Source organism: Zeus faber, assembly GCF_960531495.2.
Source record: "Zeus faber genome assembly, chromosome: 20".
Lineage (NCBI taxonomy): Eukaryota > Metazoa > Chordata > Actinopteri > Zeiformes > Zeidae > Zeus > Zeus faber.
The window spans coordinates 5243120-5269281 of record NC_137207.1 but is presented as its reverse complement, the minus strand read 5'-3'; the positions used below and the strand labels follow the sequence as shown (position 1 = coordinate 5269281).

At 43.9% G+C, this 26162-nt stretch overlaps 1 protein-coding gene across 2 annotated transcripts; it reads right to left on the bottom strand.

The window, feature by feature from the left end:
* Window positions 1-8090: 8090 nt before the first annotated feature.
* On the bottom strand, window positions 8091-24274 carry tmem184ba (transmembrane protein 184ba). Of its 2 annotated transcripts, XM_080021191.1 has the most exons (9): window positions 23989-24274; window positions 19591-19824; window positions 17957-18122; window positions 14167-14257; window positions 13261-13428; window positions 11857-12026; window positions 11040-11234; window positions 10699-10725; window positions 8091-9928 (listed from the first exon to the last, which is right to left on the bottom strand). In XM_080021191.1, exons 2-9 carry the CDS (start codon window positions 19822-19824, stop codon window positions 9699-9701), a joined length of 1281 nt encoding a protein of 426 aa, XP_079877317.1. In that variant the 5' UTR covers window positions 23989-24274; the 3' UTR covers window positions 8091-9698. The 2 variants fall into 2 exon arrangements, with proteins under 2 accessions (XP_079877317.1, XP_079877318.1); XM_080021192.1 differs by lacking the exon at window positions 10699-10725.
* Window positions 24275-26162: the final 1888 nt, after the last annotated feature.

The following is a 26162-nucleotide window of genomic DNA, read 5'->3' as shown; positions in this document are numbered from 1 at the left end:
GCCACCAATTTTTTCTAACGGAAACTCTGGCAATTGTGTATTGGACAGATTCCATGACTGTGCCCAACTGGTTTCAATCTGAGCCATGTCGCTTCAAGGTCTTCGTAGGCGCAAGGGTTGAAGAAATCCAGGACCTAACAGACCTCCAAGCTTTGCGGTATGTGGACCTTGCACATAACCCAGCAGACGACCTCACCAGAGGGAAGATCATTAAAGATCTAGCACTGTCTAACCAATGGAGTAAGGGGCCCTCATTCCTCCTACAGCATTCCAGTAACTGGCCAGTCAAAACATCCTCCTGTCAAATGTATGATGTTGGTGAGCTGACGAGACCTGTTACCTGTAGATTGGCCATCATCGACACAAGCCCAACATTGCCAGACACAGATAACTTCAACGGCTGAAGTGAACTCTTGGACAAAGCAGCACCAAGGTTTTACGGGGTGGCTAGTGAAGATGGCAAACCAGCTGCAGTCTTCTATAGTAAGGCCAAATTTCCCCTCATCCATAGAGGCCAACAAGACAGTTTTGGTGATGAATACCAACTACTCAAAACTGGTAAACCTGTGCTGAACAGTAGCCGTATTCTCAGCCTACTGTAGTCCCCGAGTTCGATGAGACAACAGAGTTGATCAGAGTCAGAGGCCGGCTGAGGAGGGTGGAAGGACTACAGGAGTCTTCCATACACCCAATTGTTCTGCAACCCAGTCATCCGATAGCAAAGCTCCTAATACAGGACTATGACACTTAAGCGCTGCAATTCCTGTTCCTTATTATTCGGGCTGTTCCTTATTAGAATCGGCAGATGTAATGAGAAGAGGTGGGGGATACTTTTTAAGTGTCTCACAACACGCTGTGTACACCTGGTTGTCCTGATAAACATCACAGTCAACTAATTTCTCATTTCTCAATTTTCACAAACTTACGTTTGTTCGGCGAAGAACACCGGCAGAGTTGCATTCTGACCAGGGCACAAACTTCAAAGTTGGGGAGAAAGAGTTAAGACAAATCTTCGCTAATCTGAGCCAGACCTAAAGGACCAATTGACGACGGACCAGATAGCTTTACACTTTAACCCTTCAGCTGCCCCACGCTTCGGTGGTGTGTGCTAAAGAGAGATGCAATCAGATACAAGGTAATTGGTGCACAAACAGTGACGGAGGAGCCGCTCAGAACAGTACTTATAGCAGTGGAAGGCATGCTTAATGTGAAGCCTCTAGGGTGCTTGTCCTCTAACCTTGCTGACCTGGACCCAGTAGCCTATAAACCTGTTGCTGATGGGGCAGCATGACTGTGCACTACCTCGGGTCATTTATCCCGAATATGAGCAGCTAAGCAAGTGCCACTGGAGACATAGCCGGATCCTCACTTACCACTTTTTGGCTCGGTTTGTGAGGGACCATCTACCTGGTCTAGAGACCCATCAAAAATGGAACCATGATGCTGCATCCCTCAAGGCTGGCCAGGTGGTGATGATGATCCACCTACAAGTGCCTCGAGCCTTCTGGTGCATCGGCAGAGTGGTCAAAGCGTTTCCTGGGAAGGACAGGTTAGTGAGGTCAACAGAAATCCAAATCGAAGACAGACTTTATACAAGACCAATGGCACGGCTGGTAGCCTTGCCAGAGATCGCCGACAGCCCTATTGACTATTCATCGGGCCCTTTTTTTTTTTTGGAGAAAATATGCATGTTAAAAAGGCCCACTGATAACGAGTAACAGTCCTTCAAGGAAATTACGTCAATACTATACAATACTAGTGTAATACTATAGTATTGCAAAGAGGAGTCGGACCTGACCACAAGGCTGGCACATTCCAGGCTGAACTTCCAGTAGTTAAGGTTGTTTGGTCACGTTTCCATCCAAAGTATCCAAATCTTTTAGTCCCAGGAACTCAAAGGTTCCTTCAGCCCGTCCACTGACACATGAAAAAGTGTCTGTTTTTACAAGTCATTTTTGCGTGCAACTATACAACAAACTGCTCCACTCCAGTCCAGTAGGTGGCAGTAATGCAGGAGCCTATACACCAACAAGAAGAATGAAATGGATGTAGAAAGCCAGCCAAAGTGATAGTGGAATATCACTTTGGTTGTCTTTCTTCATCCACTTAATTCTTCGGTCCTTATATATAATATTCACTCTCACAATCAAGATTTTATCCTCAACTTTAAAACATATTGAAAAACATTGATGCGTGGGGAATCAAACCTGGGTCTACTGTGTACGAGGCCAAAATTGTATTCACTACACGATATGCAGCATGCACCACTTTGTGTGTTCATACATTTATATACAATCGTGTTTTGTTTTTTCAAAATAAAAAACTGTTTTCATTTTCAGTTTTTTGTACAAACGGAACATTAAGAAAAATAAACGGACAGATTGAAAACGGTTTTAAAAATAAACCGATTTTTTTTAAATAGTGGCTGAAATAAAATTCTGTGAGTACTCGAACAATCATAAATGTTCAGCGCTGCATGCCCCACCCCCAAAGTTCCGGAACTTTTGAAAAGGACTACCCCCCCCCCCCGAGCAGGGACTTTTGGTTCCTGGGACTTTGCCCCCAGAACTTAATTTAGACCCTGGTTTCTGTGGTGGAAACGCACTGAGTTCCTCCAAAGGTTCCTAGTTCCTGGGGAAAGTTCCTGTGGTTTAGTGTGTCAATGGTAAAAAATAAATCCCTCCTTTCACTAAAATCACTCACTCTGTCCATGGTTCCCTGTGCATTATTAAAGCATGGAAACCTGACCTAGGGTCCTGTCAAATGTGTTCTGACCGGCATACCGAGGCATAGCCATACACAGTCAGCCAATGCAGTCATTCCATACAGTCTGTTAACATTCCTCCATCACATACACATTAATTTACATATGAATATTTATATTATGTACAGTCCAGAAAGAGACTTGGGTATCCAGACCAACGATATCTCTTAGTTGTGAAGAGCGGTTATGATTTTACAGTACTGTCACGTTTTTTAGTAATATTTTAATGTTTTCTTTGACGCCATACATCTTAATCGCCTATAATTAAAAAAAGAGAGAATATTGTGCAATTATTGTGGAAAGAAAATTAATGCTATTTGCCCATATGACACGGGAAATATTTTAACAAATAGGCAAAAAATGACAGTTAGGGGTATTAGGACAGCATATGGTAATTACATAATATTTCTCAAAATAACTTTTTTTCCCAGGGAATCCTAAATACCACATTGTGTACCGATTGCAGATGGAGCAAGAGGGTTCTCGTCACTGGTGGCTTTCATAACAGGATGTACAAAATTTAACCACTGCGGGATTTTACTGCGTGCAAGCCTCCAACCAGCGCACCGAGTCACAGATATTGTTTTCTTACATGCTCTTAGTTTTGATTACTAAACAAGTACACAAGCACATATACTGTAGTCCAATATATGACATCGTCACTACTGGGTACTGCACTGTCACTACTCAGCCAATGGCTTCAAAACATGCACACATTTGTTATACTGTGACTATATAACGTATATGACAGAAAAATACAAATTAAAATGTAATCAAATCCAGGTACTGCTCACGTAACGAACGAGTTCCGTTCCTACGACCAAATCGTTAAGCAAATTGGTCGATAAGCGAGGACTCGCCCCCTTAGCATTATTTCAGTCTTGGAGATTGTGAACGCTAGTGTAGTGAATACTGACAGACTGCGGGAACGACACTGAGACTGAGAACAGTGATTTGAGATGAGACGCTTGAGGCTGAGACTCCGTGCGCAATACAGACTGGTCAGAGAGCCAAACAGTAGGTTGTTTAGTGAGGAGTACTAAACATTATACAGCAAAATACTCAATATGGTATGATATAATAATCTTATATCTAATAATCTGGGTACATTAGATCAGACTGGTGTGTGAGTTTTGTTAATGTCTATGCATCAGCAGACCTGCCAACCTTGGGAAAATATTTTTAGGACCACAACAGTGTAACAGGGAGTCTCTGTGCTGTTTGAGTTACTGCAGCTAAATGACTCCATCAGTAATTCACACCGTAGCCGTCTCGTAACGAGGATCATCACATCGTATGCGAGCTACTACGACTAACCATATATACAGTATACAAACTCATCTCATTAGGACATGCCCCTTGAAATGTATCATCTCATAGAGTTACCAAACATGTTTACCAACTAGAGGTGCACCGATTGCAATTTTCTTGGCCGATTCCCATTTCCGATTTTTAAGTCTGACCTGCAGATTCCGATTTCCGATCTGCTGTACGTCAATGACAAATACATTGCGTGATCTGACGACGCTCATGTGACTGAACAGCTGCACATACGGACTATAGCTGCAATTTTCATTTACCACAAGAGTGAGATTGCTGATTTTGACACTTGTGTGTTTAATATTGTTGATTATTCACTATGGAACAATAATAGAACATGAAACTGTCAGAGTTCCAGTAAAATACAATATGGGACTGCCACCAAGTTTCAGTATAATGCAACCTGTAACTCTCATTGAGTTTTAGTAGAACACAACATATAACTAACATGGAAATGTCCAGTTCAAACTTCAAAAGCGCAAATGTACATTTATATTATACTTATATGGTACTTTGCAAATAAATTGCAATCATTAAAAATAAGCAAATGAAATAAATTGCAGACTCTTCTCACTTTTGTTTACTGGAAGTCCTTCGCTGACCGTGCGCTAAACCTAGTGATTCAAATCGACTCGTTTTACTGAGTGACTCTTCAAGAACCTCAGAACTCTGAGTCTCAGAAAAGAGTCAAAACTTTCACCGGCGAAGCTGTGACGGCGGTAGAAACGCACTCTGCACAACGTGAGAATATAGTCAGGCGATAGATAAACAATTTAATATTAATATCTAATTTTCTTTCTACCTTGAAGTACCTCCAGACAGCCGACATTTCCTTCCTTTCTCTCTCTTTTTTTTTGAGCTCCAACTACGTTACATTACGTTGGTATCGGGTTTGAGTATCGGAGCAGTGTTACGAGGACGGTACATAAGAACAGTATCGGTGTGTGAATTTGACCGGCACAGAATCGGAAAATATTTCTGACACTGAAAACGGACCAATTCATTCATGTTGTGCGTAGTTTCAGCTCGTCATTTCTGGACCCCACTGTTTTGACCAAGACCTGCTTGGTATGTACACAAATTGCGTGCAGGTTGGCAGGTGTGCGGCAGGCAGCCCCCACAACAGCGCCGCCGCCGATGCGGCGCGGTACTGTTTGTGGCCCTCACATGGAGAGCGGACTTGCCCTGTCAGAGCCACTGGTCTGGGCTCAATTCCAAACTCATTTTGGTTGAACGCCGAACCTTGTGCTCCCACTTTTGTCCAACGTTGTGTGCTTTGACACACGATTCAATAAGACATTTCTTTCACAAGATGTAGGTGCTTAATCAATAGTTGAATTAAATTACCTTAACTTGGCTTCTCAATGTTCTTTTGATAACTTGTTTTCAGGAAGTACATTAAATAGCACATGACAGTTATTTACACACACACACACACACACACACACACACACACACACACACACACACACACACACACACACACACACACACACACACACACACACACACACACACACACACACATATATACATATACATATACATACACATATACATATATATATATATATATGATACTTTCTGCTTGAAATATACACATACTAATAACAGAGGCAGGGCACATGAATAACCCTAACCACTAATATTGTGTAGCTTCCCCTTGTGCTGCCAAAACAGCTGTGACCCGTGGAGGCATGGACTCCACAAGACCTCTGAAAGGTGTCCTGTGGTATCTGGCACCAAGACGTTAGCAGCAGATCCTTTAAGTCCTGTAAGTTGTGAGGTGGGGCCCTCATGGATCGGGCTTCTTGTTCCGGGGTAGGGGTTATACATATCCATCTGGCATGTTAAGGCAACATGGTGGGACGTACCGCTGATGGTGAACAAACGTTCATTTTAACACATTTAAATATATATACACACATACCTACCTACCTACCTACCAACACCCACACACACACATATATATATATATATGTGTAAAAAAAAATATATATATATATATATATATACACACACACACATACCTATACACTACTCAAAAAAGTTAGGGATATTCGGCTTTCGGGTGAAATTTCAGGATGAACCTAAAATGCACTATAATCTTTACAGGTGAACTTAATTTGACCTTCTCTAAACTTTTGAATGCACATGTCCAACTGTTCAATGTTTCAGTACTTTTTGCACAACTTGCTGTTCTCTAACAAGGAGCTGAACGGCAAAATTCACAACAGGTGTTTGATCCATGAATCGACCAATACATTTCCTGGTTCAATTAGAATTGGTATTTAAACAGTCCTCTTCATCATGCTGTTCACATTTTGACATCATGAGACCAAGACGACACCTAACAACTGATCAACAGTACCTCGCCATTGTGAGGCTTCAAACAGGATGTTCTCAGAGGGAAGTGGCCACTGAGCTTAGAGTGTCACAGAGTGTCATCAGCAGGTTCCAACAGAGACACAGAGAGACTGGAAGAGTCACAGAAAGGTATAGAAGTGGACGTCCTTTGGCCACATCCCACACTGATGACCGCTTCATTGTGAACAGTGCCCTGCGGAACCGGATGATGAATGCCACTCAATTCCAGGCACATTTAAGGGAGGTGAGAGGCACCCAAGTGTCACGTCAAACCATTCAAAACCGTTTATATTGGCGTGGTCTACTTGCTAGATGACCTGAAAGGGTACCTGACCACACCACCAGGCACAGGCATCATCGTCTTGCATGGGCCAGGGAGCATCTACGCCGGACAAGGCACCAGTGGGCCTCAGTGCTGTTCTTTGATGAAAGTTGATTCACATTGAGCAGAAATGATGACCGCCAACGATGTTGGAGACGTCAAGGAGAGCGCTATGCATCAGCCACTGTTGTCACCAGACGAGCCTTTGGTGGTGGTGGTGTTACAGTGTGGGCAGGTGTGTCTAGTCAATACAGAACTGCCCTACACTTTGTGAATGGTACAGTGACAAGCCAATACTACCTGAATAACATCATTAATCCAGTCATTGTGCCCCTGCATGAACAACACAGGTCTAATTTCATCTTCATGGAGGACAGTGCTCCAGCTCATCGAGGTCCCATCATTGGGGATGGGCTGCTGGAGACTGGGGTACCTCAAATGGAGTGGCCTGGACTTTCTCCAGACCTGAATCCCATAGAAAACCTATGGGATCAGCTGAGTCACCGTGTAGAGGCTCGTAACTTTGTACCCCAGAACCTCAATGACCTGAGGGCCGCCCTTCAAGAAGAGTGGGGGGCCAGGCCTCAGCAGACAATAAGTCGACTTGTGAACAGCATGAGACGTCGTTGTCAAGCTGTAATTGATGCTCGAGGGCACATGACAAGTTATTGAGACATTGACATTTTTTGTTGTGGTAAACCCACTGTTGTTGGCTTTTGTTTCAATAAATTGTTTGAGATGAGGAAATCACCATTACATGCTTCTACTTAAATGCCCTACTTTCATGATATAATATCACTGTAGCCTGAACTTTTTACGTTTTCCATAAATTTCACCTGAAAGCCAAATATCCCTAACTTTTTGTGAGTTGTGTGTATGTGTATGTATATGTGTGTGTGTGTATATATATATATATATATATATATACATATATATATATACATATATATATATACATATATATATATACATATATACATATATATATATATATATATATATATATATATATATATATATATATATATATATACATATATATATATATATATATATATACATATACACACACATCATCCTGTATCCATACAATCAGAATTTTAATCAGAACCTTTCAGGAAATTGCAGGATGCTCCAGTCAGGTTTTCCCTTGTGTGAATAAATGTACATGTTCTTAAATATCTGTGAAAGTGTTTCAACAGTGAAAAAGAAAACAAACAGAAAAAAACCCACATTACTGCATAATGTCTAATGTGAGTTTGACACATACATAATATATATAATATAAAAACCATAATGAATAAACTGAGCCACAAGGACAAAACTAAACATCTTTATTTCTTTCTCCAGATATTTTGTCAATGTTTGTCAAAAAAATCTTTTTGAAACAAAATAAATATGAGCAGCTTTATAATACGCAAATAACTAGAAAAGATGAAAAACATTTGGGGAAAAAAAGCCAGTTATAAGAGTCTTTTTTCCCTTCTTGTACATAAACATACATCACTAATATCCCTCCTGTAGAACACACTTAATACATGACATTTACAACAGATTCCTGCGTTCTCTGCCTGTCTCTCGTGCAACTCCGTTGATATGGAGTTTGAAAGTGCATAAGAAAAATTTACGGGGTGGGGTGGGGGAGGGCAGAAGTGTTCTTTGAATGGCTTTCCTCTGAAACTGGAACACTGCATTCTAGATATTTGAAATTGGACATGATGGGAAAAAAAACAAACCTTTTTAAATACCAACCTAAAGACCAATGAAAACAAAACAATGTATCTGTAAATCCCTTGATAACATTTACTTAATTGAACATCTCATGACCAACATTGTGAATAAAAGCGCCACTGCCGGCATCAAGCAACCCAGTTAAAGTAAAAAAACAACAAATCTATCCAGACAAAAACGTCGACTGGCAGTGGCATCTATATTCTCTGTATATTTAAGAACCAGAATTTCGTGGGCAGTAGAAAAAGACAAAAACACACAACAGCCGGCCAGGGAGGACGGCCTTGAAGAGCTTCCACAAACCATTATTTTTCCGTCACATGTGCTTCGGGCATAACCTGCGATAATGGTTGATCTGAGCTTTACAGATAAGGGTTTCTCTCTGTGTGTGTGTATGTGTGTGGACACTGCTCCCTGGTGGTCAGATTTAGTTATCAGACGCTTCCTGGTGAGTTTCGGTGAATGTCATTTTTAAGATCTCGAGCGTGAATGGCTCATGTAATAAAATGTACTAACAAAGTCTCTGATATGATTTTTTTTTTCTCTCTCCAGCCAAAGGAGAGCTGCAGCACCCATTTTACAACCAAATATGTTTGACCAAGAAATTTAATAGTAACACACAAAAAAGGACTATTGGTGGTGTAGCGAGAGCTGCAGTTAACCTACATTTCACCCATCGCCAGCAAGCATGAGCCCTAATCCCTAAGTATAGGAATAGCACTGCCCCCCACCCCTGCCCCTTTACAGTCATATATAATCCCCGTGAGCTGGTGGCAGTCGTCCACTAGGTCTAGTCAGTGTCCAAGAGCTTGACTTATTACGTCCCTATTACTCACAAACATGAAGTTATAGATTTAAGCTCCGTCGGTCCCATTGATAATCAATGAGATCTGACTTTTTTGACCCTTCCCTTTAAATCCATTTGTAATTGAAAGCTGTTGCTCCACCAGTCGCCCTCTATGAATAAAGAAATAAATATACTAAAATTCAATGGCGGGGGGATGTCTACAAATTATTTTACATTTCAATTTTTTCCCAAAGCCGCAGCTGAGCAAAAACAAAAAGTCCTTCGGCTCATCACGCAGCGCGGATCAGAAAGGAAGTGAAGCCTCCGCCAAACAGTCCAGACTAAGTTGAGGCTGTAGGCATGGCCGTTGGCAGAGTGTAGATGTGCAGTGATCGATCGCCTGGTGTCTAGAACTCATCGTCTGAGCTGAGCAGCAGAGTCTTCTCTGTGTCACTGCGTGGGCCAGTGGCGGCGTGGGCGCGGGACACGGGCGGGGGCGCGCCCTGCTCCAGCGTGGACTGCTGTGTGTACTGCTGGTAGGCCGGTGAGAAGTTGTGGATGGCATCCTGGACCATGTCCCCAGGGTTCATGGTCTCCTTCAGGCTGCTGGAGATGCTCTTCATCGGGGCCAAGCGGCCTGAAATGGTGGGGGACTATATTAGAGATACAGAGCGCTTCTCCAGAAAGGACGGACAGGGGAGGAAGAGCGGGTTGAGAGAGAAGGGCGGTGGTGTGCGAATGATGCAGAGGCCACAGGAAGGGGATGAGGTGTGTGTGTGTGGCGGGTGGAGAGGGCGAGGTTACAGTTGGAGGGGTGTGAATTGTTAAAATATCAAGCAGAAAATATGAAATGGTTTATATACTGTATACACACACAAATCTGCCACAACATTAAAACCACTGACACACACACACACACACACACACACACACACACACACACACACACACACACACACACACACACACACACACACACACACACACACACACACACACACACACACACACACACACACACCACACCACACCACACCACACCACACCAGAAAAGTGTACTTCCCCCGACAGCTACCACCAAAAGTGTGACTTTTAGGGAAGCTACTAGCTCTCTCTCCCCACCCACCATACACATGATCGCATGGCACGGGATCCAGATGGAAGTTTGATTTAAAAACTCATACTACTACTAAAATATGATCAAATATACTTATCAAACAGAGGAAATTAGATGTAAAAGCCTGCCTCTAATATAAGCCTGCTTGCATGTTATTTGAATAATGATGTTTTATGCTTGTTATTTTTTTTGGATCTATATGTACAGCAATACAGGACTCTAAATGGAAAGAATTTCCAGCAAAATTCACCCCAAAAGATAGGAGAAGTGATTCGATTTGTTTGACGTACCAAACTGTCCGTATGTAGGAATGGGTCCTTTATAGTGCAGCACGGGGGAAGAGAAGGAAAGAAGGAAAGAAAAACAGAGGGATCCAGTGTTGCATATATATAAAAAAAAAAAAAATGTCATTACTGACACGAAGGTGGATCACAGAAAGAAGAAGAAATAATCGAAAAAGAGGGTGAAAAAGTCGAATAAGCGTGACTAGTCAAGTGAGAATTAGAGTAGGAAAAGGTGAGCGACGGCTTAAGAAAATACAGCAACAAAAAAATAAAGAAAACTAAATGTAACAAGATTTCAAAGGTAGTCAAAAACCACAGGTCATTGAGATAATTTTCTCCCTCCTTACCTTGGGAATCCAGTCCCTTGTCCATGTAGACTTTGTACGTGAAGGCATGACGCAGGCCCACGGCGGCAAAGAACATCTCGATGCAAATGATGAAGTTCTGGTAACCGGCGGCAACCGTGCCCTCACCGACTGACACCTCGTCGGAGTTAATCAGCGGGATGGCCCCGCCTTTCTCCAGGATGGCCAGCAGCAAGCCTGAGCAAAAAAAATAATGGATGGATGGATACTTAGATGCTGATATATAGATACTACTATTCATCCTCAGAGGGAAATTGCAGTGTCACAGGCGATATGCAACAAACCTAAAAATTAACTAAAAGATACAAAAATTGGAAATATACAGTAAACCTATAATAAACCTAACAATACACCTTAAAATTAACAATGGAACAATGGGAATAAACAATGGAAATCTGGCAATATCTCATTTATAATATAAATCACATTATAATTATATAATAAATAATTTACTTCATAATAAACAATAAATAATGATTAGAACCAAAAAAAATTGAACAATAAACTAGAAAACAAAATAGCACAAAACTTAAACTGTACCATAAGATACCATATGAGCAAATTAGTTCAATAAAATTAACTATCAATAACATGTATAAATAATGACATGGGTGATTATAACGAATCACAAGTTCATTAAGAATAATTCATTTTTTTTCCTGTGACTAAGACAACCACAGTTAGCTTTGATTAGCAAAGATATAACAGTAAAACAAAAATGACTTATAGGGGGGTTATTAAGACGATTCATCAGAAATGGCATGAACATGAGTAATCTTTTGTGTGTGTGTTCTCTCACCCTGCCAGAAGGAGAGAAAGATGACTGACTTGACCATGAAAAACTTGAGCATGGGGCTGTATGGGCAGAGCAGATCCCTGGTGGCGAAGTAGAAGAGGAACAGTGCGTAGAGGGAGAGGCTGACAGAGATGTTGTATATGATGGTCACATACAGGTAGCCGCCAGCCACACTGTGGTCCAATGAAGGGCGAGAGAGAAAGACAGAGAGAGAGAGAATTATGTTGGTGATGTTTTTCGACAAGTAAATCATGGCTAAACTGGCTTTCCTTAAATTGTAAAGTCAGAAATGCAGTGTGGTGTGGGGCTGGTGCGGTTTGAGCAGCCACACCTGTCAAGGGTCTAGGTTATTAGGGACCCAGGATCAGTGTGGCGGCATAGCTGTTGCTCATTGGTTGGTCTCAGAAGCAAGAGGTAAAACCCCCATCCCCACACACACTCAGGAGAGAGGAGCCCATGTCCATCTGCTCCTGGGCTTATTCCAAGTAACCCACTCTCTACAATAAATTGTGTGTCTACAACCCCATCATCTGCGTCTCTGTGCAGGTCCCTGAAAACGCCACTTGGGTGCCGTGTGGTAGGCAAAACTTCCACAAACCGTAAGCTGAATTTACATCAGATGAGTAGTTTACAAAATGGAAACACAAGGTAATTTGCACATCTCAGGAGAGTGAGTGGCCCTTGCTCGGTGGGCTCTGGGTTTCCTCTGTGGCTGCAGTGCTTTGCACTCGGAATGTTCTTGCGGTCGTGGGGTGTGTACGGCTGCGGAACCTTTCTGCTGCTCGGAGGCACTATCATACGTTTATCACCTCATACACCAGAACTAATTGGGACACACACACACACACACACACACACACACACACACACACACACACACACACACACACACACACACACACACACACACACACACACACACACACACACACACACACTTTTTTTCTTGTCCTTTAATGCAATAGTAGTTACAGGAAGAGACCTAATTTGTTTCAATTTATGTATTATAAAGTACATTGTTTGTTTCCATGTTTTGATAATTATAACCCTCTTTGAGAGGCCATGACGATTAGTTGGTTAGTTGATCAAAACAAGGTAAGATTTTCCTCTGAAGGGGCCATAAAGTGAAGGTGGATCCTGTGCTCTTGACAGTCCACAGGTCATCCAATGATCTGAGTGATTGTAAGCAGTTCTTGACGATTAATAAAGATTGTCTTGGCAAGTTGAGAATTTGAACTCAACTTGCAGATTAAATACAGTCCAAGGAGAAACATAAAAAAAAATAAAAATCATTTTACACCTGTGTTCGATTTATATAACATGCGTACTGGTCCTGACCAACCTCATTTCCGAAGTTGTTCAATACATTGTTTTTGTAAATTTTTCAAAGCGAGTCCTGCCACTTACTTGAAGTCTCCGTCTTTGTATTTGCCGTAAGCCTGAAGGACGACGGTGATGATGGCCATGAGCGGTTTGACCACGCAGAACTGCAGCGTGGCCTGTTTGCAGAACCTCAGGAAGCCTATGGAGTAGGCTTTCCCCCAGAGACAGCATGTACCGTACACACAGCTGGACCTGGAGAAGCGGCTACGCTTTAGTTTAGTGGTTCTCAAGTGGTGGATCCTGATTCAAAACAGCCTCTCTTTTTCTAGTGGATCTAGTGGGGCTCTATATGTCCACTTACTCAAAAATCTACATTTTCTTCATTGTATCGGATTTCTGATGCCATACTTTTATTTTGAAACAACATTTATGACTGCGGCGTTTGATCTGTGTGACCTTGCATCACCAACATCCCACACCATCATACAGCTGTCACACCGCAATTTCCCCTCACTCAAGTTTTCCACGTTAAAGCTAATCACACTGATTTTAACAGTGCACCAATTCATCGTGGCTTAATGCATAAATTTGTTTTATGGAATAAATTCCAATGGTCCCAAGATTAAATTATATTGGGTCTGTGACCTAATGACTAAAAACCAAAAGCGGATCCTGACCCTAGATGAGTTGAGTACCGTTTGTTTAGATTGAAGATTAGCAGCAAAATGTTATGAATCACATTATATATTTGGTTTATCTGTGAGAGATGTACAAAACAACAGTAAAGGTATTCTTAAAAACTGGAGGGGAATGAACGACCTATTGCTCAGTTGTTTCAGGCTTTGTTGTAACTCTGTTGTCACACACACACATTATAATTATATATATATATATGAATAATATTTTACAAATATTTTTATAAATAGAATGTTTTAGTTTGTATATCATTTTTGACATTTTCAAACCAGAGCAGGGATATCGGGCACTTACTCGATCGGTTTTCCCCGGATCTCGGCCATGATGGCGCTCTCTCCACCCAGGTACTCGTAGCACAGACTCAGGAAGTTGTAAATGACAAAAGCTGAGGAGAAAGAGCAGAAAACAGCTGGTTAGATGGTAATGTTAGCAACATCACTTAAAAAAAAAAAGAAAGAAAGAAAAGGCAGCTGTTGACTTAATTAGCAACGGCACCGATTCTGGACCGGGATGTTGAGCAATGTGAGTAAGCCAAGGTCTAAAGTGGCTTCTGTGACATCAGTCCGGTGTTGTGGGTGTGAGAGGGGAGGTCGGAGTTTAGAGTTATGAGGTATGTTTACACAGGAGGGTTCAGTGGGAGCATGGCTTAGAGGAAAGAAGCAGTGGTCTGTTCTCCCCAAGGAAGGCGGTCGTTGGAAGAGGTGCCTCGCTAGATTAGAGGGCTCCTTTATGATTCAGTACATTGTGCGCAGTCCACAGATGGGTGGTTGAAGCCTGTGATTTTGGCGGCTTTAGCAATCGCTCTGCTGCCAGAACAGGGAAGGATGAAGTGAAAACACTTACAAGCGGACTAGACTTTGACACGACATTTCCCCACAATAACTATGGTGTCACGATACAGCCATCCAGCCAACAACAAAGGAAAACAGAGCCCGAAGGTCATGTGACCAGCTTTGTGTGACGTGGTGGCCAGGAACAGCTGACGCCGACCACCCACAACTTTGCAGTTGCTCCCCTGAGCAATATATTAAAAAAATATATATATTTATGATTCCCTTTATTTATAATACGTTATTCAAACGTTATGCCTGTGCATTTTTGTACGTTTCTGTTTTATTGTATTGCACACCGTATGGGGGAAAAAATAAAAATAAAAAAATAAAATTAAAATAAAAAAAGCGAGAGAGCCATGCTGGAATCAAAACCACAAGGTCCCCGAACAGTCAGTTCTGAACCATCCACTGAATCCAAATGATTCTTCCCGACCCGTTGCACTGGTTTGCACGGATTGCAAACTCTTCTCGAAAGTCCTGGCCAATAGGCTGAAGGGAGTTTTAGGGCTGTTGATTTCCATGGACCAGTCTTTCTGAGTGCCGGGCCGATCCATTAAGGACAATTTGTTTTTAATGAGAGATTTGTTTGACCCATGTAATTTCAATAACAACGATGTTGGTGTCTTATCCCTTGACCAGAAGAAGGCTTTCGACCGAGTGGACCACGGTTTTCTGTTTTCGACCTTGAAGGCATTTGGGTTCGGAGAAGGGTTTCTTAACTATGTGCAGCTCCTCTACAGGGGAGCATCCTGCCTGATCAAGGTGGGCGGAGGGTTGAGCTGTCCACTCCCTGTAGAGAGAGGGATAAGGCAGAGCTGCCCCATCTCTGGCCAGCTCTACTCCCTTGCTATAGAACCTCTTCTGCACGCTTTAGGGAACAGGCTGAGTGGGCTCTCCCTACTAGGGCTGCCACAGGGGCCGCCGCTGGTCGTCGCCGCTTATGCGGACAATGTCAATGTTTTCGTCACCGACCAGGATGACGTCCAGGGGTTGGTGGCTTGCTTGGGGATGTATCAGACGGCCTCGTTTGCTATGGTAAACTGGGAGAAGAGCAAGGCCTTGCAGGTGGGGAGGTGGGGGGGGGGACGCCTCCTGAGCTACCAGGGGGCCTGAGGTGGGGAACGAGAGGAATGAAGGTTTTGGGGGTGTTTTTGGGCTCGGAGCAATACCAGATGCACTAGAAGAGATCCAGCGGGTTATCGTCAACTTCTTCTGGTCCGGTCAGCACTGGATTAGAGCTGCAGCCCTCTATCTGCCGGTGCAGGAGGGGGGTCAGGGCCTCATTGACATTGCATCCAAGGTCAAGGCGTTCCGCATGCAAACGGCGCAGAGGCTGTTGTACGGTTGTGGACTGCGTTGGCTGGACACAGCGAAAGTGCTGATGAGGCGGGCGGGGCGCCTCTCTTATCACAAGCAGCTTCTGCTGCGGACCGAGGGGATGGACTTGACAGGGCTGACTCCTTTCTACTAGTCAGTGCTGCAGTAATGGCAGGTTTTTAAAGGGAGCCTTTGTTTGGGAACCCACTGCTGGACTCCGGCCTCTTTTCCTCCTCCAGCCTGCGCTCCAGCTTGCACAAGGCTGGGTGCGTCAAGCTGGGTCATCTGCTGAAGGCGTCCGCGGAGCAGCTCATGAAAACAACTGGCATCAGGTCCTCCAGACTGGTGCACAGGTTGGTGGATGAAGACTGTGCCTCACTGCCAGTGGCCTATAGGGCTTTTACTGACAGCCGTGCTCTGACTGACCAATGGGATGGTGAGGGCGAGGTTGTGTGTCCTTTGCTGATGGTCTCTTCGGCTGTGCAGTGGGAGGAGGAGCGGGACATCCCCCTGACCTTTGCCCCTCCCAAGCTGGGGGGGGGTTGAGGCAGTAGGCAAGAAAGCCGCCTACTATACCTCCGTCAAGGTGGCACACATATGCTCTCTGGCAGGGGTGCGGCTGTCGGGGTGGACCCAGTTTTTCAGCCCCGGAGCGTCCCCTGCTACCGCTCTCTGTACAAGCCCCCTATCGACAAGCGGGTGGGCGACCTCCAGTGGAGGATTCTGCATGGGGCGGTGGCCACAAACAAGTATCTGGCACGCCTGGATTCCAGCACAGGGGCGGGATGCGTCGTCTGCTCTGAGAGGGAGACGCTGCAGCACCTGTTTGCTCTGTGTCCTAGGCTGGGGGGGCTGTTCGGGCTACTGGAGCGGTGGGTCCGGGGTCTGGAGGAGAGCTTCTCCTTTAAAATCTTTATTTTCGGTCCTGTTTACACTGTGTCAAACAAATCTGTCCATGTCCTGGTAAACACCGTTTCCGGGGTGGCAAAGCTGGTCATTTGGAAAAGCAGAAGGAACGCTGTGCGGGGTCAGTAGACCCGGCCCAGATGACGATTGGTCTGCTCTCAGCCTGCCTCAGGGTGGAGTTTGAGTTTTACAAACTGACCGGCAAATTGGACACTTTCAGGAGTGTATAGGGAGATGCTGTGCTCAGTCCAGGATCGATCGATCGACTGGTTAGCGAGATCTCTCTCTCCCTCTCCCCCCTATGGGACCCCGCTTGAGCGTTGGTCGTCGCCACGGTGATGCAGTTTTAGGGCCTACGCTTGGCTGAACAGGAAACTTGAATGAGTTTGGTCGGGAGGGAGCGAGCCATTGTGTGGGCGCGCACGTCTGGTGTATTCGGGAGAGCGCGATGAGCGCGGTTGCCACGCAACAGGTTGTGCTGGCTTGAAAAATCTGACCGAGGACGTGAGCGGGGAAAGGGAAGGGAGAGTGAAAAGCGGAGAAGAGCCATCTGTTCAAGACGGCAGAATGACACACACAAGTCCTAAAACATTGTCAACCAGCTGACACAGGAAGTGTATTCAGAAGTAGTCTTATAAAAATAGCAGTTTTTTCTTTGTTATATTTCACTTTTGGCCTCTAAGATTGAGGTTAAATAATAATAATAATATTTCTTCTGTACTTTCAAAAGTGACATAACTGGTCAAAGCCGGATACGTTGGCAGTTTTATGACATCAGAGAGCATGAAGCCAGCTCAAATTTGATTATGTAGAAATAATATTCAAACCTACTTGAACTTTTTTGGTTTTTTCTTTTTTTATTAAAAATATCTCAATCACATATCAATATATTAGTTGTTCCTGTGGCCCCGCGTTGCACATATCTGGTGACGCCATGTGGGGCCGCGACCCCAACATGGGGAACCCCTGATCAAACCCAAAGTGAGAAGGAAATTAAAATGGTGTGCATGTGTGCACGTCAACCTTACCCTCGTAGCAGTCCCTGACGGTGTCAAAGTAAACGTAGTACTGGTCGTTAGTGAAGAAGAGGAGGCTAAGCCAGGAGTCAAAGGCGTAGATGGGGACGATGAAGAGGATGCGCACGATGTGCCGCTGCTCGTTGGGGGATCGGTAGAAGCGGAGGTGCATGTAGATCTGGGACAGGACGGATGAATGTGGGAAACAAATGGGAAAGAGAGATCGAGCGGAAGAAAGGGGTGACAAAATGGACAGAAGGGAGAGATTAAAGACAGAAACAATCGGAAATACATTTTTTTATTCACCAGGTTCATTTACATATTCAAGGAATTTGTTCTGGTGAGTTTCACTACAGACAATTAGTAAAAAAAAGGCTGAACTGTCTGGAAAAAAAAGGGAGAATAAAAAGAATAATATGGTAAAATAGAAAAAAAAGTGTAAAAACAAATAACAAAAAATAACAAATAGTCAAATCTAAATGACAGACAGACAGACGGACAGCACAAAATGCGTTAATACGGCAGGTCGGAAATGAGTCAAAATTAAAAAAGGTATGTCTGTGTGTGAGGGCAGATAAACAGATAAAGGACCCGCTCTGATCAAGGGCTGTTTTTACATTCTCAGGTATCCCAAGTAAACAAGGATACAATGGCCCCTGCTGTGTGTTCTCTCTTACACAGTTAGGGATCATGGAATAGGAATGCAGGGAAGGGTTTTTTTTTTTTTTTGTATTTCAGGGACATCAGATCGACCATCCATCTTTCCCTTCCTTCACCCGCTCTCTGTTATCTGTGTGCCTTCACTCTCCTGAACACAAACATGGCCCAAGTTGCCAAGCAACACCTGATCCAGTGTCACTAAGCAAGTGCGTATTTGTGTGTGTTTTCCGTTGCCCAAGTTTTTCCATTTAAGAGAAACATACAAATACATCTCCTGTCTCTTTATCCCTCTGTCTCTGTCTGTCTGTAAGAAAATGCCGACTTTGACCACTCCCTCATGCTTCCTTCTTAATAATAGATTTTACGTCTGCCTACAGTGGCCGCTGAGAATGGCTCAATTGGGAAACACTTGCATGGGCCAAAGTAGAGAGCAAACAAAACTCAGGACTCCCCACAATTTTGAGGCAAATGTGTCCTGGAGTCCTGAGTTGCTTGCTAGAGTTCTACAACAGGGGGAGGATAGCCAGTTAGCGCTGATGGACTTGGTAGATGAAACGTACACAAATTACTCCCAGAGCACACAGAGCCTAAGACGGAGGAGAAAAAAAACCACTGTCCTTTGTTTACAACTTTTTATTGGAAACCACTTTTTGCTGTGCTGATGGAAAACGGGCATGTTTTGTTGCTAAACATCAAATTGTGTTGTGTTTTAGTTCAAGGTTTCAGTGAATTAAAGTTTACATCTTCAATTTGCAAATAAGTCGTAATTTGATACAAGTCGCAAATTTTTTCCTCCACTGTGAATTTGAGAGCCTTGACAAGCACCTCCCCATGCTGTGCCACATCAAAAATAAGCTTTGCTATGTGTTTTTTTTAATTTTTACTATATTAACATTTGGCCAAATCTCACAGCCGTATCTTTATGTATTAATTACAAAAAAAAAAAAAAAAAAAAAAAAAAACCTTCTCAGAGGCTAGTTCTGTACCTGGTGGCAGGTGAGGATGAGCGCGGTCCAGACGAAGAAACCGGAGACCGCCTGTGCCGCCGGGGTCATGAGGAAGATGGGCCGGTCCGGGGCCAGCAGCGGCGCCTCTGGGAGCCAGGAGATGTTGGGCCCTGTCGGCGCCACCGTGGGCTGCGGTGCGGGTGCTGCGGCGAGCAGGGAGCCGTCGCCCAGCCTGCCCGAGAGGGGTATGTCTCTCCTCAGAATCCGCCACATCTGCAACAAAGTGTTCAAAGTGTGTCCGTCTGTTGAAAAGTTCATCTCAAAAGTAGGTTTACAGCCTTTTTCTTTCCCCCAAATGGAGGACAAGAAAAAGGTATTTTATTTCATATCAAAAAGGGTTACATACACAAATGTGGAAAATAACAAAAGCAGGCCAACGGGCATGCGACCGATGATACGGTCACACCACCAGCGACAGGGCGCTGCATAGCGACAAGCTACAATGCATTTCAAACGCAGCTCGGCTTCATCCAGCTGCAGGGGGCGGAGCAACGACGAGCTGACAGCTTCACGGCGATACAAGGAAAGTTGAGCAGGTTTCAATGCTGCTGAGCCCTGGAAAATAAGACTCGCAGACCAGTGCGTATTTGTTCATGATTAGGCTTTTTTTTTTTTTTTTTCCAATGAAAAACAACCCTTATACTATCAATAAAATAAGGAACATGTCATTTTTTGTTTCTCCAACAAGGACAATTATATATTTCTAGGGAATAATATATAAAATAAGAATACATATAAAATAAATAAGCAGACACAGCACCATCTAGCTATATAATTTGTATTAAATATGAAAATGGAGAGGTTTGAAATGTTTGGCGCCCACACAACAGCGTGTCGATTTTGAGTGGACACGCCCACAAACACCATGCGCAGAGAAGCCTCATCGCCGGCGCTGTGACCACATGGCGACGAGACGAGGGCTGCATGGCTTCACGCTGCAGCCCCGTCGCTGGCGGTGTGACCCTAGCACGAAAGGTAATTCGGAAAAAATAAAAAGTACGGCATAGACAGAGACCTAAAATGCCAAAGACTTTGGGTTTGAGGATATCAAGATAAAATATAATCCTCCATATATTATATACACATTAAGTGTCTATTTTCAACCATGCTGGATTAAATGACATTTCCCTGGCATCACCTGTGTGGTAGAAGCGATACTCAAAATCTTTCAAGGACTTTTCAAGCACTTCGGCACAAAAAGGCTAATTTTAATCCAGTACTTGAATTTCTGAGGATGAAATTCACCCACTCCAAACACCTCAAGAACCTGGTAAAAACCCAGACAGACAGACAGACAGACAGACAGACACACACATTAATGACCTACTACAAACATTAATAACCTACCACAAACAAAGAGGAATTATAAAACAACAGATGGGAGAGAGGGAGTGGGTGGGACCCCACACAACACAACTGGTTGTGTGGGGTCCATAATATTATAAGAAATGGTATGGGTGACGGCCAACACGGATTACCATATTGACCAGAAGAAGAAAACAACAACAAACAAAGATTTACAGTACAAACAGCCAGGCGCCTATACGTTTTGGATTGTATTATTCTGGCAAATTTTACTACATGTAAAAGAAGCATTTCCCTCAATGCCCCACATTCAATACTCGGCTGTTTTTATCACGTGTAGTCTTAAGAAGCCCCTTTGTCATTTCTACCAGTGTGTAAGCTAACCAAAAACATATGATACATTTTTGGGACATTTACATTACATTTACATTACATTTAGCAGACGCTTTTATCCAAAGCGACTTACAAGGGAGAATAACATTCAAGCTACATTGCGACAGAGACATTAGTGTAACAATAAATACTGCTAGGTAGTGCTAAGTAATTGTAGATTAGGACAGGAGGTACTCACTGAAGAGCTGGGTCTTCAAGTGCTTCTTAAAGACAGAGAGGGAGGCCCCTGCTCTGGTCATTTTTGGCAGCTCGTTCCACCAACGTGGAACTACAAATGAGAATAACCTGGATTGCCATGGTTGTCAACCGGCAGAGCCAGGCGACGCTCATTTGACGAGCGCAGCATCCGGGGGGCAACATGTGCTCTTACAAGAGCATTTAAGTAGGTGGGAGCATTCCCAGCAATCACTCTGTAGGCCAGCATAAGAGACTTGAACTTGATGCGAGTGGCTACAGGTAACCAGTGGAGCTCGATGAGCAGCGGAGTGACATGTGCCCTCTGTGGCTGGTTGAACACCAGTCCCGCCGCCGCATTCTGTATCATCTGCAGTGGCTTCACCGCACAGGCCGGCAAGCCTGTTAAGAGAGCGTTGCAGTAGTCGAGACGGGACGGACTTGTACTATAGCACCGTAAAGACAGCTGTTAAATGTTATGCAATGGCACCACTAGGCTCATCTGACCACAACTGCCTCCTTCAAGCCCCAGTCTATCAATCGGCCCTCAAGAGAGGGGAAGCTGGGCACAAAGAGGGTGCTGAGTGGACAGAGGGCGCAATTCATGAACTGAATGGCTGTTTTCACAGTACCAACTGGGATGTTTTTAAAGATTAATGTACTGACTTAGATGAACTGACTGTCACTGTATCGAGCTACAGTATATTACCTTCTGTGAAGAAATGATTATTGCCAGGAGGACAATGACATTGGACAACAAAAAAGGGGTGTTTAACCCTGATGAGTCTGACTCCGTCCGTCCTGGCAGAGGAGTCGAACCAGTTTTACCTGAGATATTCTAGTTTCTTCAGAGGGTGGCCAGATTGAGATTGATGAAATTAATGAAACCAAGCAAGCACAGGTGAGGAAATATGCGTATTGAAAAAAAAACTTTGCTTATTTTGGGGTTCTCAGCGTGACAAATACAAGGAGTGGCAGGTTAACTGGTTGATATGCCTGAGTCTCAGGTGTGATGTGGCTGTACGCCTGTTGGCCGTCAACGAGCAAATGCCCACACGGTAGAGCCCCCGTCACGACGTGTCATCTGCTCCCGGCTTGTTACATATTGCCCACTCTCTACAATAAACTGGTGCTTTTGTAACATCCCTGCCTGTGTCTCTGTGTCAGAGGGCCCTGAAAACACCACTCAGGTGGCGTGCGGCAGGTGGAACTGCCACAGCCAGCCTGACTGCATCAGCAGCCGACCGCTTAAAAACTGTGCTGTGTCCTTGCGTGGCATTTTCACATTGATTTTCCAGCTCTCTCTTTATCACGGAATAAAGTTCCCATGTCATGGAAAGAATTTGTGGTCGTTCTGTCGGCCAAGCTTCCATCACCAAAAGTGTTTATTGATTATTGCCTCATCAAATGGTGCAATGACTCTTACTTGCAACTCAATGTCTCCAAGACAAAAGAGATGTTTATTGACTTTCGCCGAAACCCTTCTGTCACGGAACCGACTTTCATCAATGGCATAGCTGTGGAGACAGTAAGCCAATATAGGTACTCGGGCACCATCCTGGATGACAAAATTACTTTTGATGCCAAAACTGAATCCATCTGCAAAAAGGCCAGTCGGAGGCTGTTTTGCTTGAGAAAGTTGAGGGGTTTTAACATTGACAAGTTGCTCTTGAAGATGTTCTATTCACCGTTGGCAACCTCAGCATGGTTAGCAGAAATAGGCTGGGAAGATTGTTAAACTTTGCCAAAAGACCATTGGCACTAACTAGAATGATCTTGGCCATGTTTTATCAAGTTAGAGCCACTTGGAGGGCCAAGGCCATTGTGGAAGAGCCTTAGAACCCTCTTCATGCAGTTCCAAGAGTTGCCATCAGGGAGGAGGTACATTCCCTAGAAGGGCCAAATCAAACATATCTGAGATCATTTGTTCCCTCGGCTGTTGGCTTTTCAAACCAGCCATAGGCCTAGATTATATTGCGCACACACACCTAACAAAAGGACTGATGGACTCATTGCAATTTCATTATGATGATCAACTGTATGTTATATGAATGTATGTCATATTTATCCATTTTATGATCTGTATTGGTTGTGTTGACGATCAAATTGCCCCTCGGGGACAATAAAGACGCAAGAAGATACTGGCACACAAATAGGGGTGAGATTAAAAAAAAATCAAACATTAACCTGGCAATAAAGGAAATTAAAGGAAATCTGATAACACCCACACAAACCTCAAATTGACATTTTGCAACTACCAAAAACAAAACCTACTTTTAGGTTGTAAGGCAATTATTTTTCCACTCCCAATGAGCTTTAAACGAAAGCCCTGAAATAAAAGTCTAACTAAACTGACAAAGAATTACCTCTGGAATAAAGGAGATATTATTATTATTATTATTATTCAGAATGATGATGATGATGATGAATTGTTTACTAAATGCAGTGTTACCCAACCTAACCCGTTCCTTATCGCATCCGTTTTTGTTCTGAGCACGGACTTACCCTAAATACCTCTTCAGCTGCGTCCAGTGGGTGTTTTGAAGCCACTTCGCGTCCAGAAGAGCAATTCCACGCACTGAAATAACTCCCAAACGGCCTTAATTCCTCCCCATCCAGCCGGCGCTCCGTGCTCCGTGGACTCAAAACGAAGCGACCGAAACTCCGAGCCGCTGCTGCGAACTCACTCGAACACTTCTGCCCTTCGTTGTCAACGCGGTTGCCATTTTCAGTCGTAGCGCGGGGCTCGAAACGCCTTGTTTTTCACGAGTCCATTCGGCCCTTAGGGGGGGGGGGGGACTGCGTGTCACAGGCGCCACACGAACGCGTCCCACCCACCTCCACCCACCTACCTCCACCCACCTCCGGGGATTAAGTTCCCGACGAGTGGCGCTCCACCCGTTCCGCGAGACGGGTCGGCTCAGCCAATTACAGCGAGGCACCGTCGAACGCCAGGAAGGGAGCGGAATCTGCGGCGGTGCACTGCGCAGGCGCAGCTCTACTTCCCATCCACTGACCCGCGTGCGGTGACTTCGCCCCTGGAGACCCGGACCGCGTCTGACGGACAGTTTATTGCGTGGAATACTTGAAGTTTATCTGTTTTGTTTTTTTTTAATCTTCAATTGTGACATATTTTTCTGCCAATCTACACTTAATCATTCACCTGGAGCATTACCTATCTGTGTGTGTTAACGTACGTTTCCCATTGCCAACAAGGCCCTTTGACTAATTGAAAAATCGGCATTTTATTCTACAGTATCTTTGTGTTGCTTGTAAATTTTGATATATTGGTTGACATCGGTCAACCCATAGTTCAATACCATTTGTAAAATGCCCATATTGACGGGACATACGTAAAACCTGTATACGGCACAGTATGTCGCACGCAGAAAATAAATGTTCCCTCTTTGCCGCTCCTTCATACCATGCTCCATAATCCCACAGAGAGCCCCACTTTATCTCCCTTAACCCCCTACCCACCCTTATCCAGTGTGGAGCGTGTACACACACACACACACACACACACACACACACGTACACACACACACACACACACACACACACACAGACACCTTCTCTCCCTTCCTATCCCTCTACTATATTTACAAGAGGTGTAAGCCATTATACACTGTGCATATCTTTATTGATTCATAAAATATACACAAATATCATACTGTGGTAATAAAGCCTAATAGCTATGTTAAGGTTATTTACAAGACATCAGCAGATCGACAGGTGGCCCCATCCCCTCTGAAGCATCCATAGTAACGTGCCTACACTTAAGCAGGCCTCGGGCAAATTTGTAGAAGAAATGTACATTTTAATAATATCAGTCTATCTTCTATCTATTCTGGCTGAGGTCATTGACGAGGACTTGTTTCCCCAACATTAGGAACAAGCGATAGCAAGCACGGGTAAATGTCATTTCGTTGCAATAACAAGTGATTTGAGTCTGGGAGAAGAAAAAACAAAGTTAGGTTCAGGACAAAGGGACTTAAATCATCCAATGTCCTTTAAATGTATACTCTTCCTATCGTTTGCTGTGGTTGTCTTAACAGTGCAGCAAACCTGCAAAACTAGTTTCTGTTACAATTTGACCCAGGTCTGCAAGGCGGACATTTTTCAGCCTTTGAAATGTGAGCCCACCCCTTCAAGACCTCCAGAGATAAATAGTCAGTTTTTCTCCTTTGCCCCACGGTATTTTTAGACAATCATATCACATTTTGGCTTTACACAAAAAGGAATTAACATACTGTACAGTACATCAGGGATTGCACGTGCCAGGTGGCACCAAGAGTATGCCGTTTGGCAATCTTGGCACTCAAAAGGGCAAATTTCGAGTACTGCATGGGCACGTGGTCCACCATCCCTGTATTACTTTATACAGAGTAAAACTAAAAAGAACAACTACATGAAGTGAACACCAGACTAGCTGCAATACCATACAATCTTATTTTTTAGTTTGACTAAGGCTGGATCATATCATACACACCGTCTTCTCAATGCATACCCTCCTTCTCCTGACCTAAAACTGCCTCGCAAATCAACTGGCCAAGCTCCTGTTGCTGACGTTCCCGAATGACATGACCCTATTGTGCATCCGCATGGAGGATGGGAACCAGGAGCCTTCTGTGTGTGCTAAGAGGACTGCTAGGGAATAAACATTTACACCAAAGCCG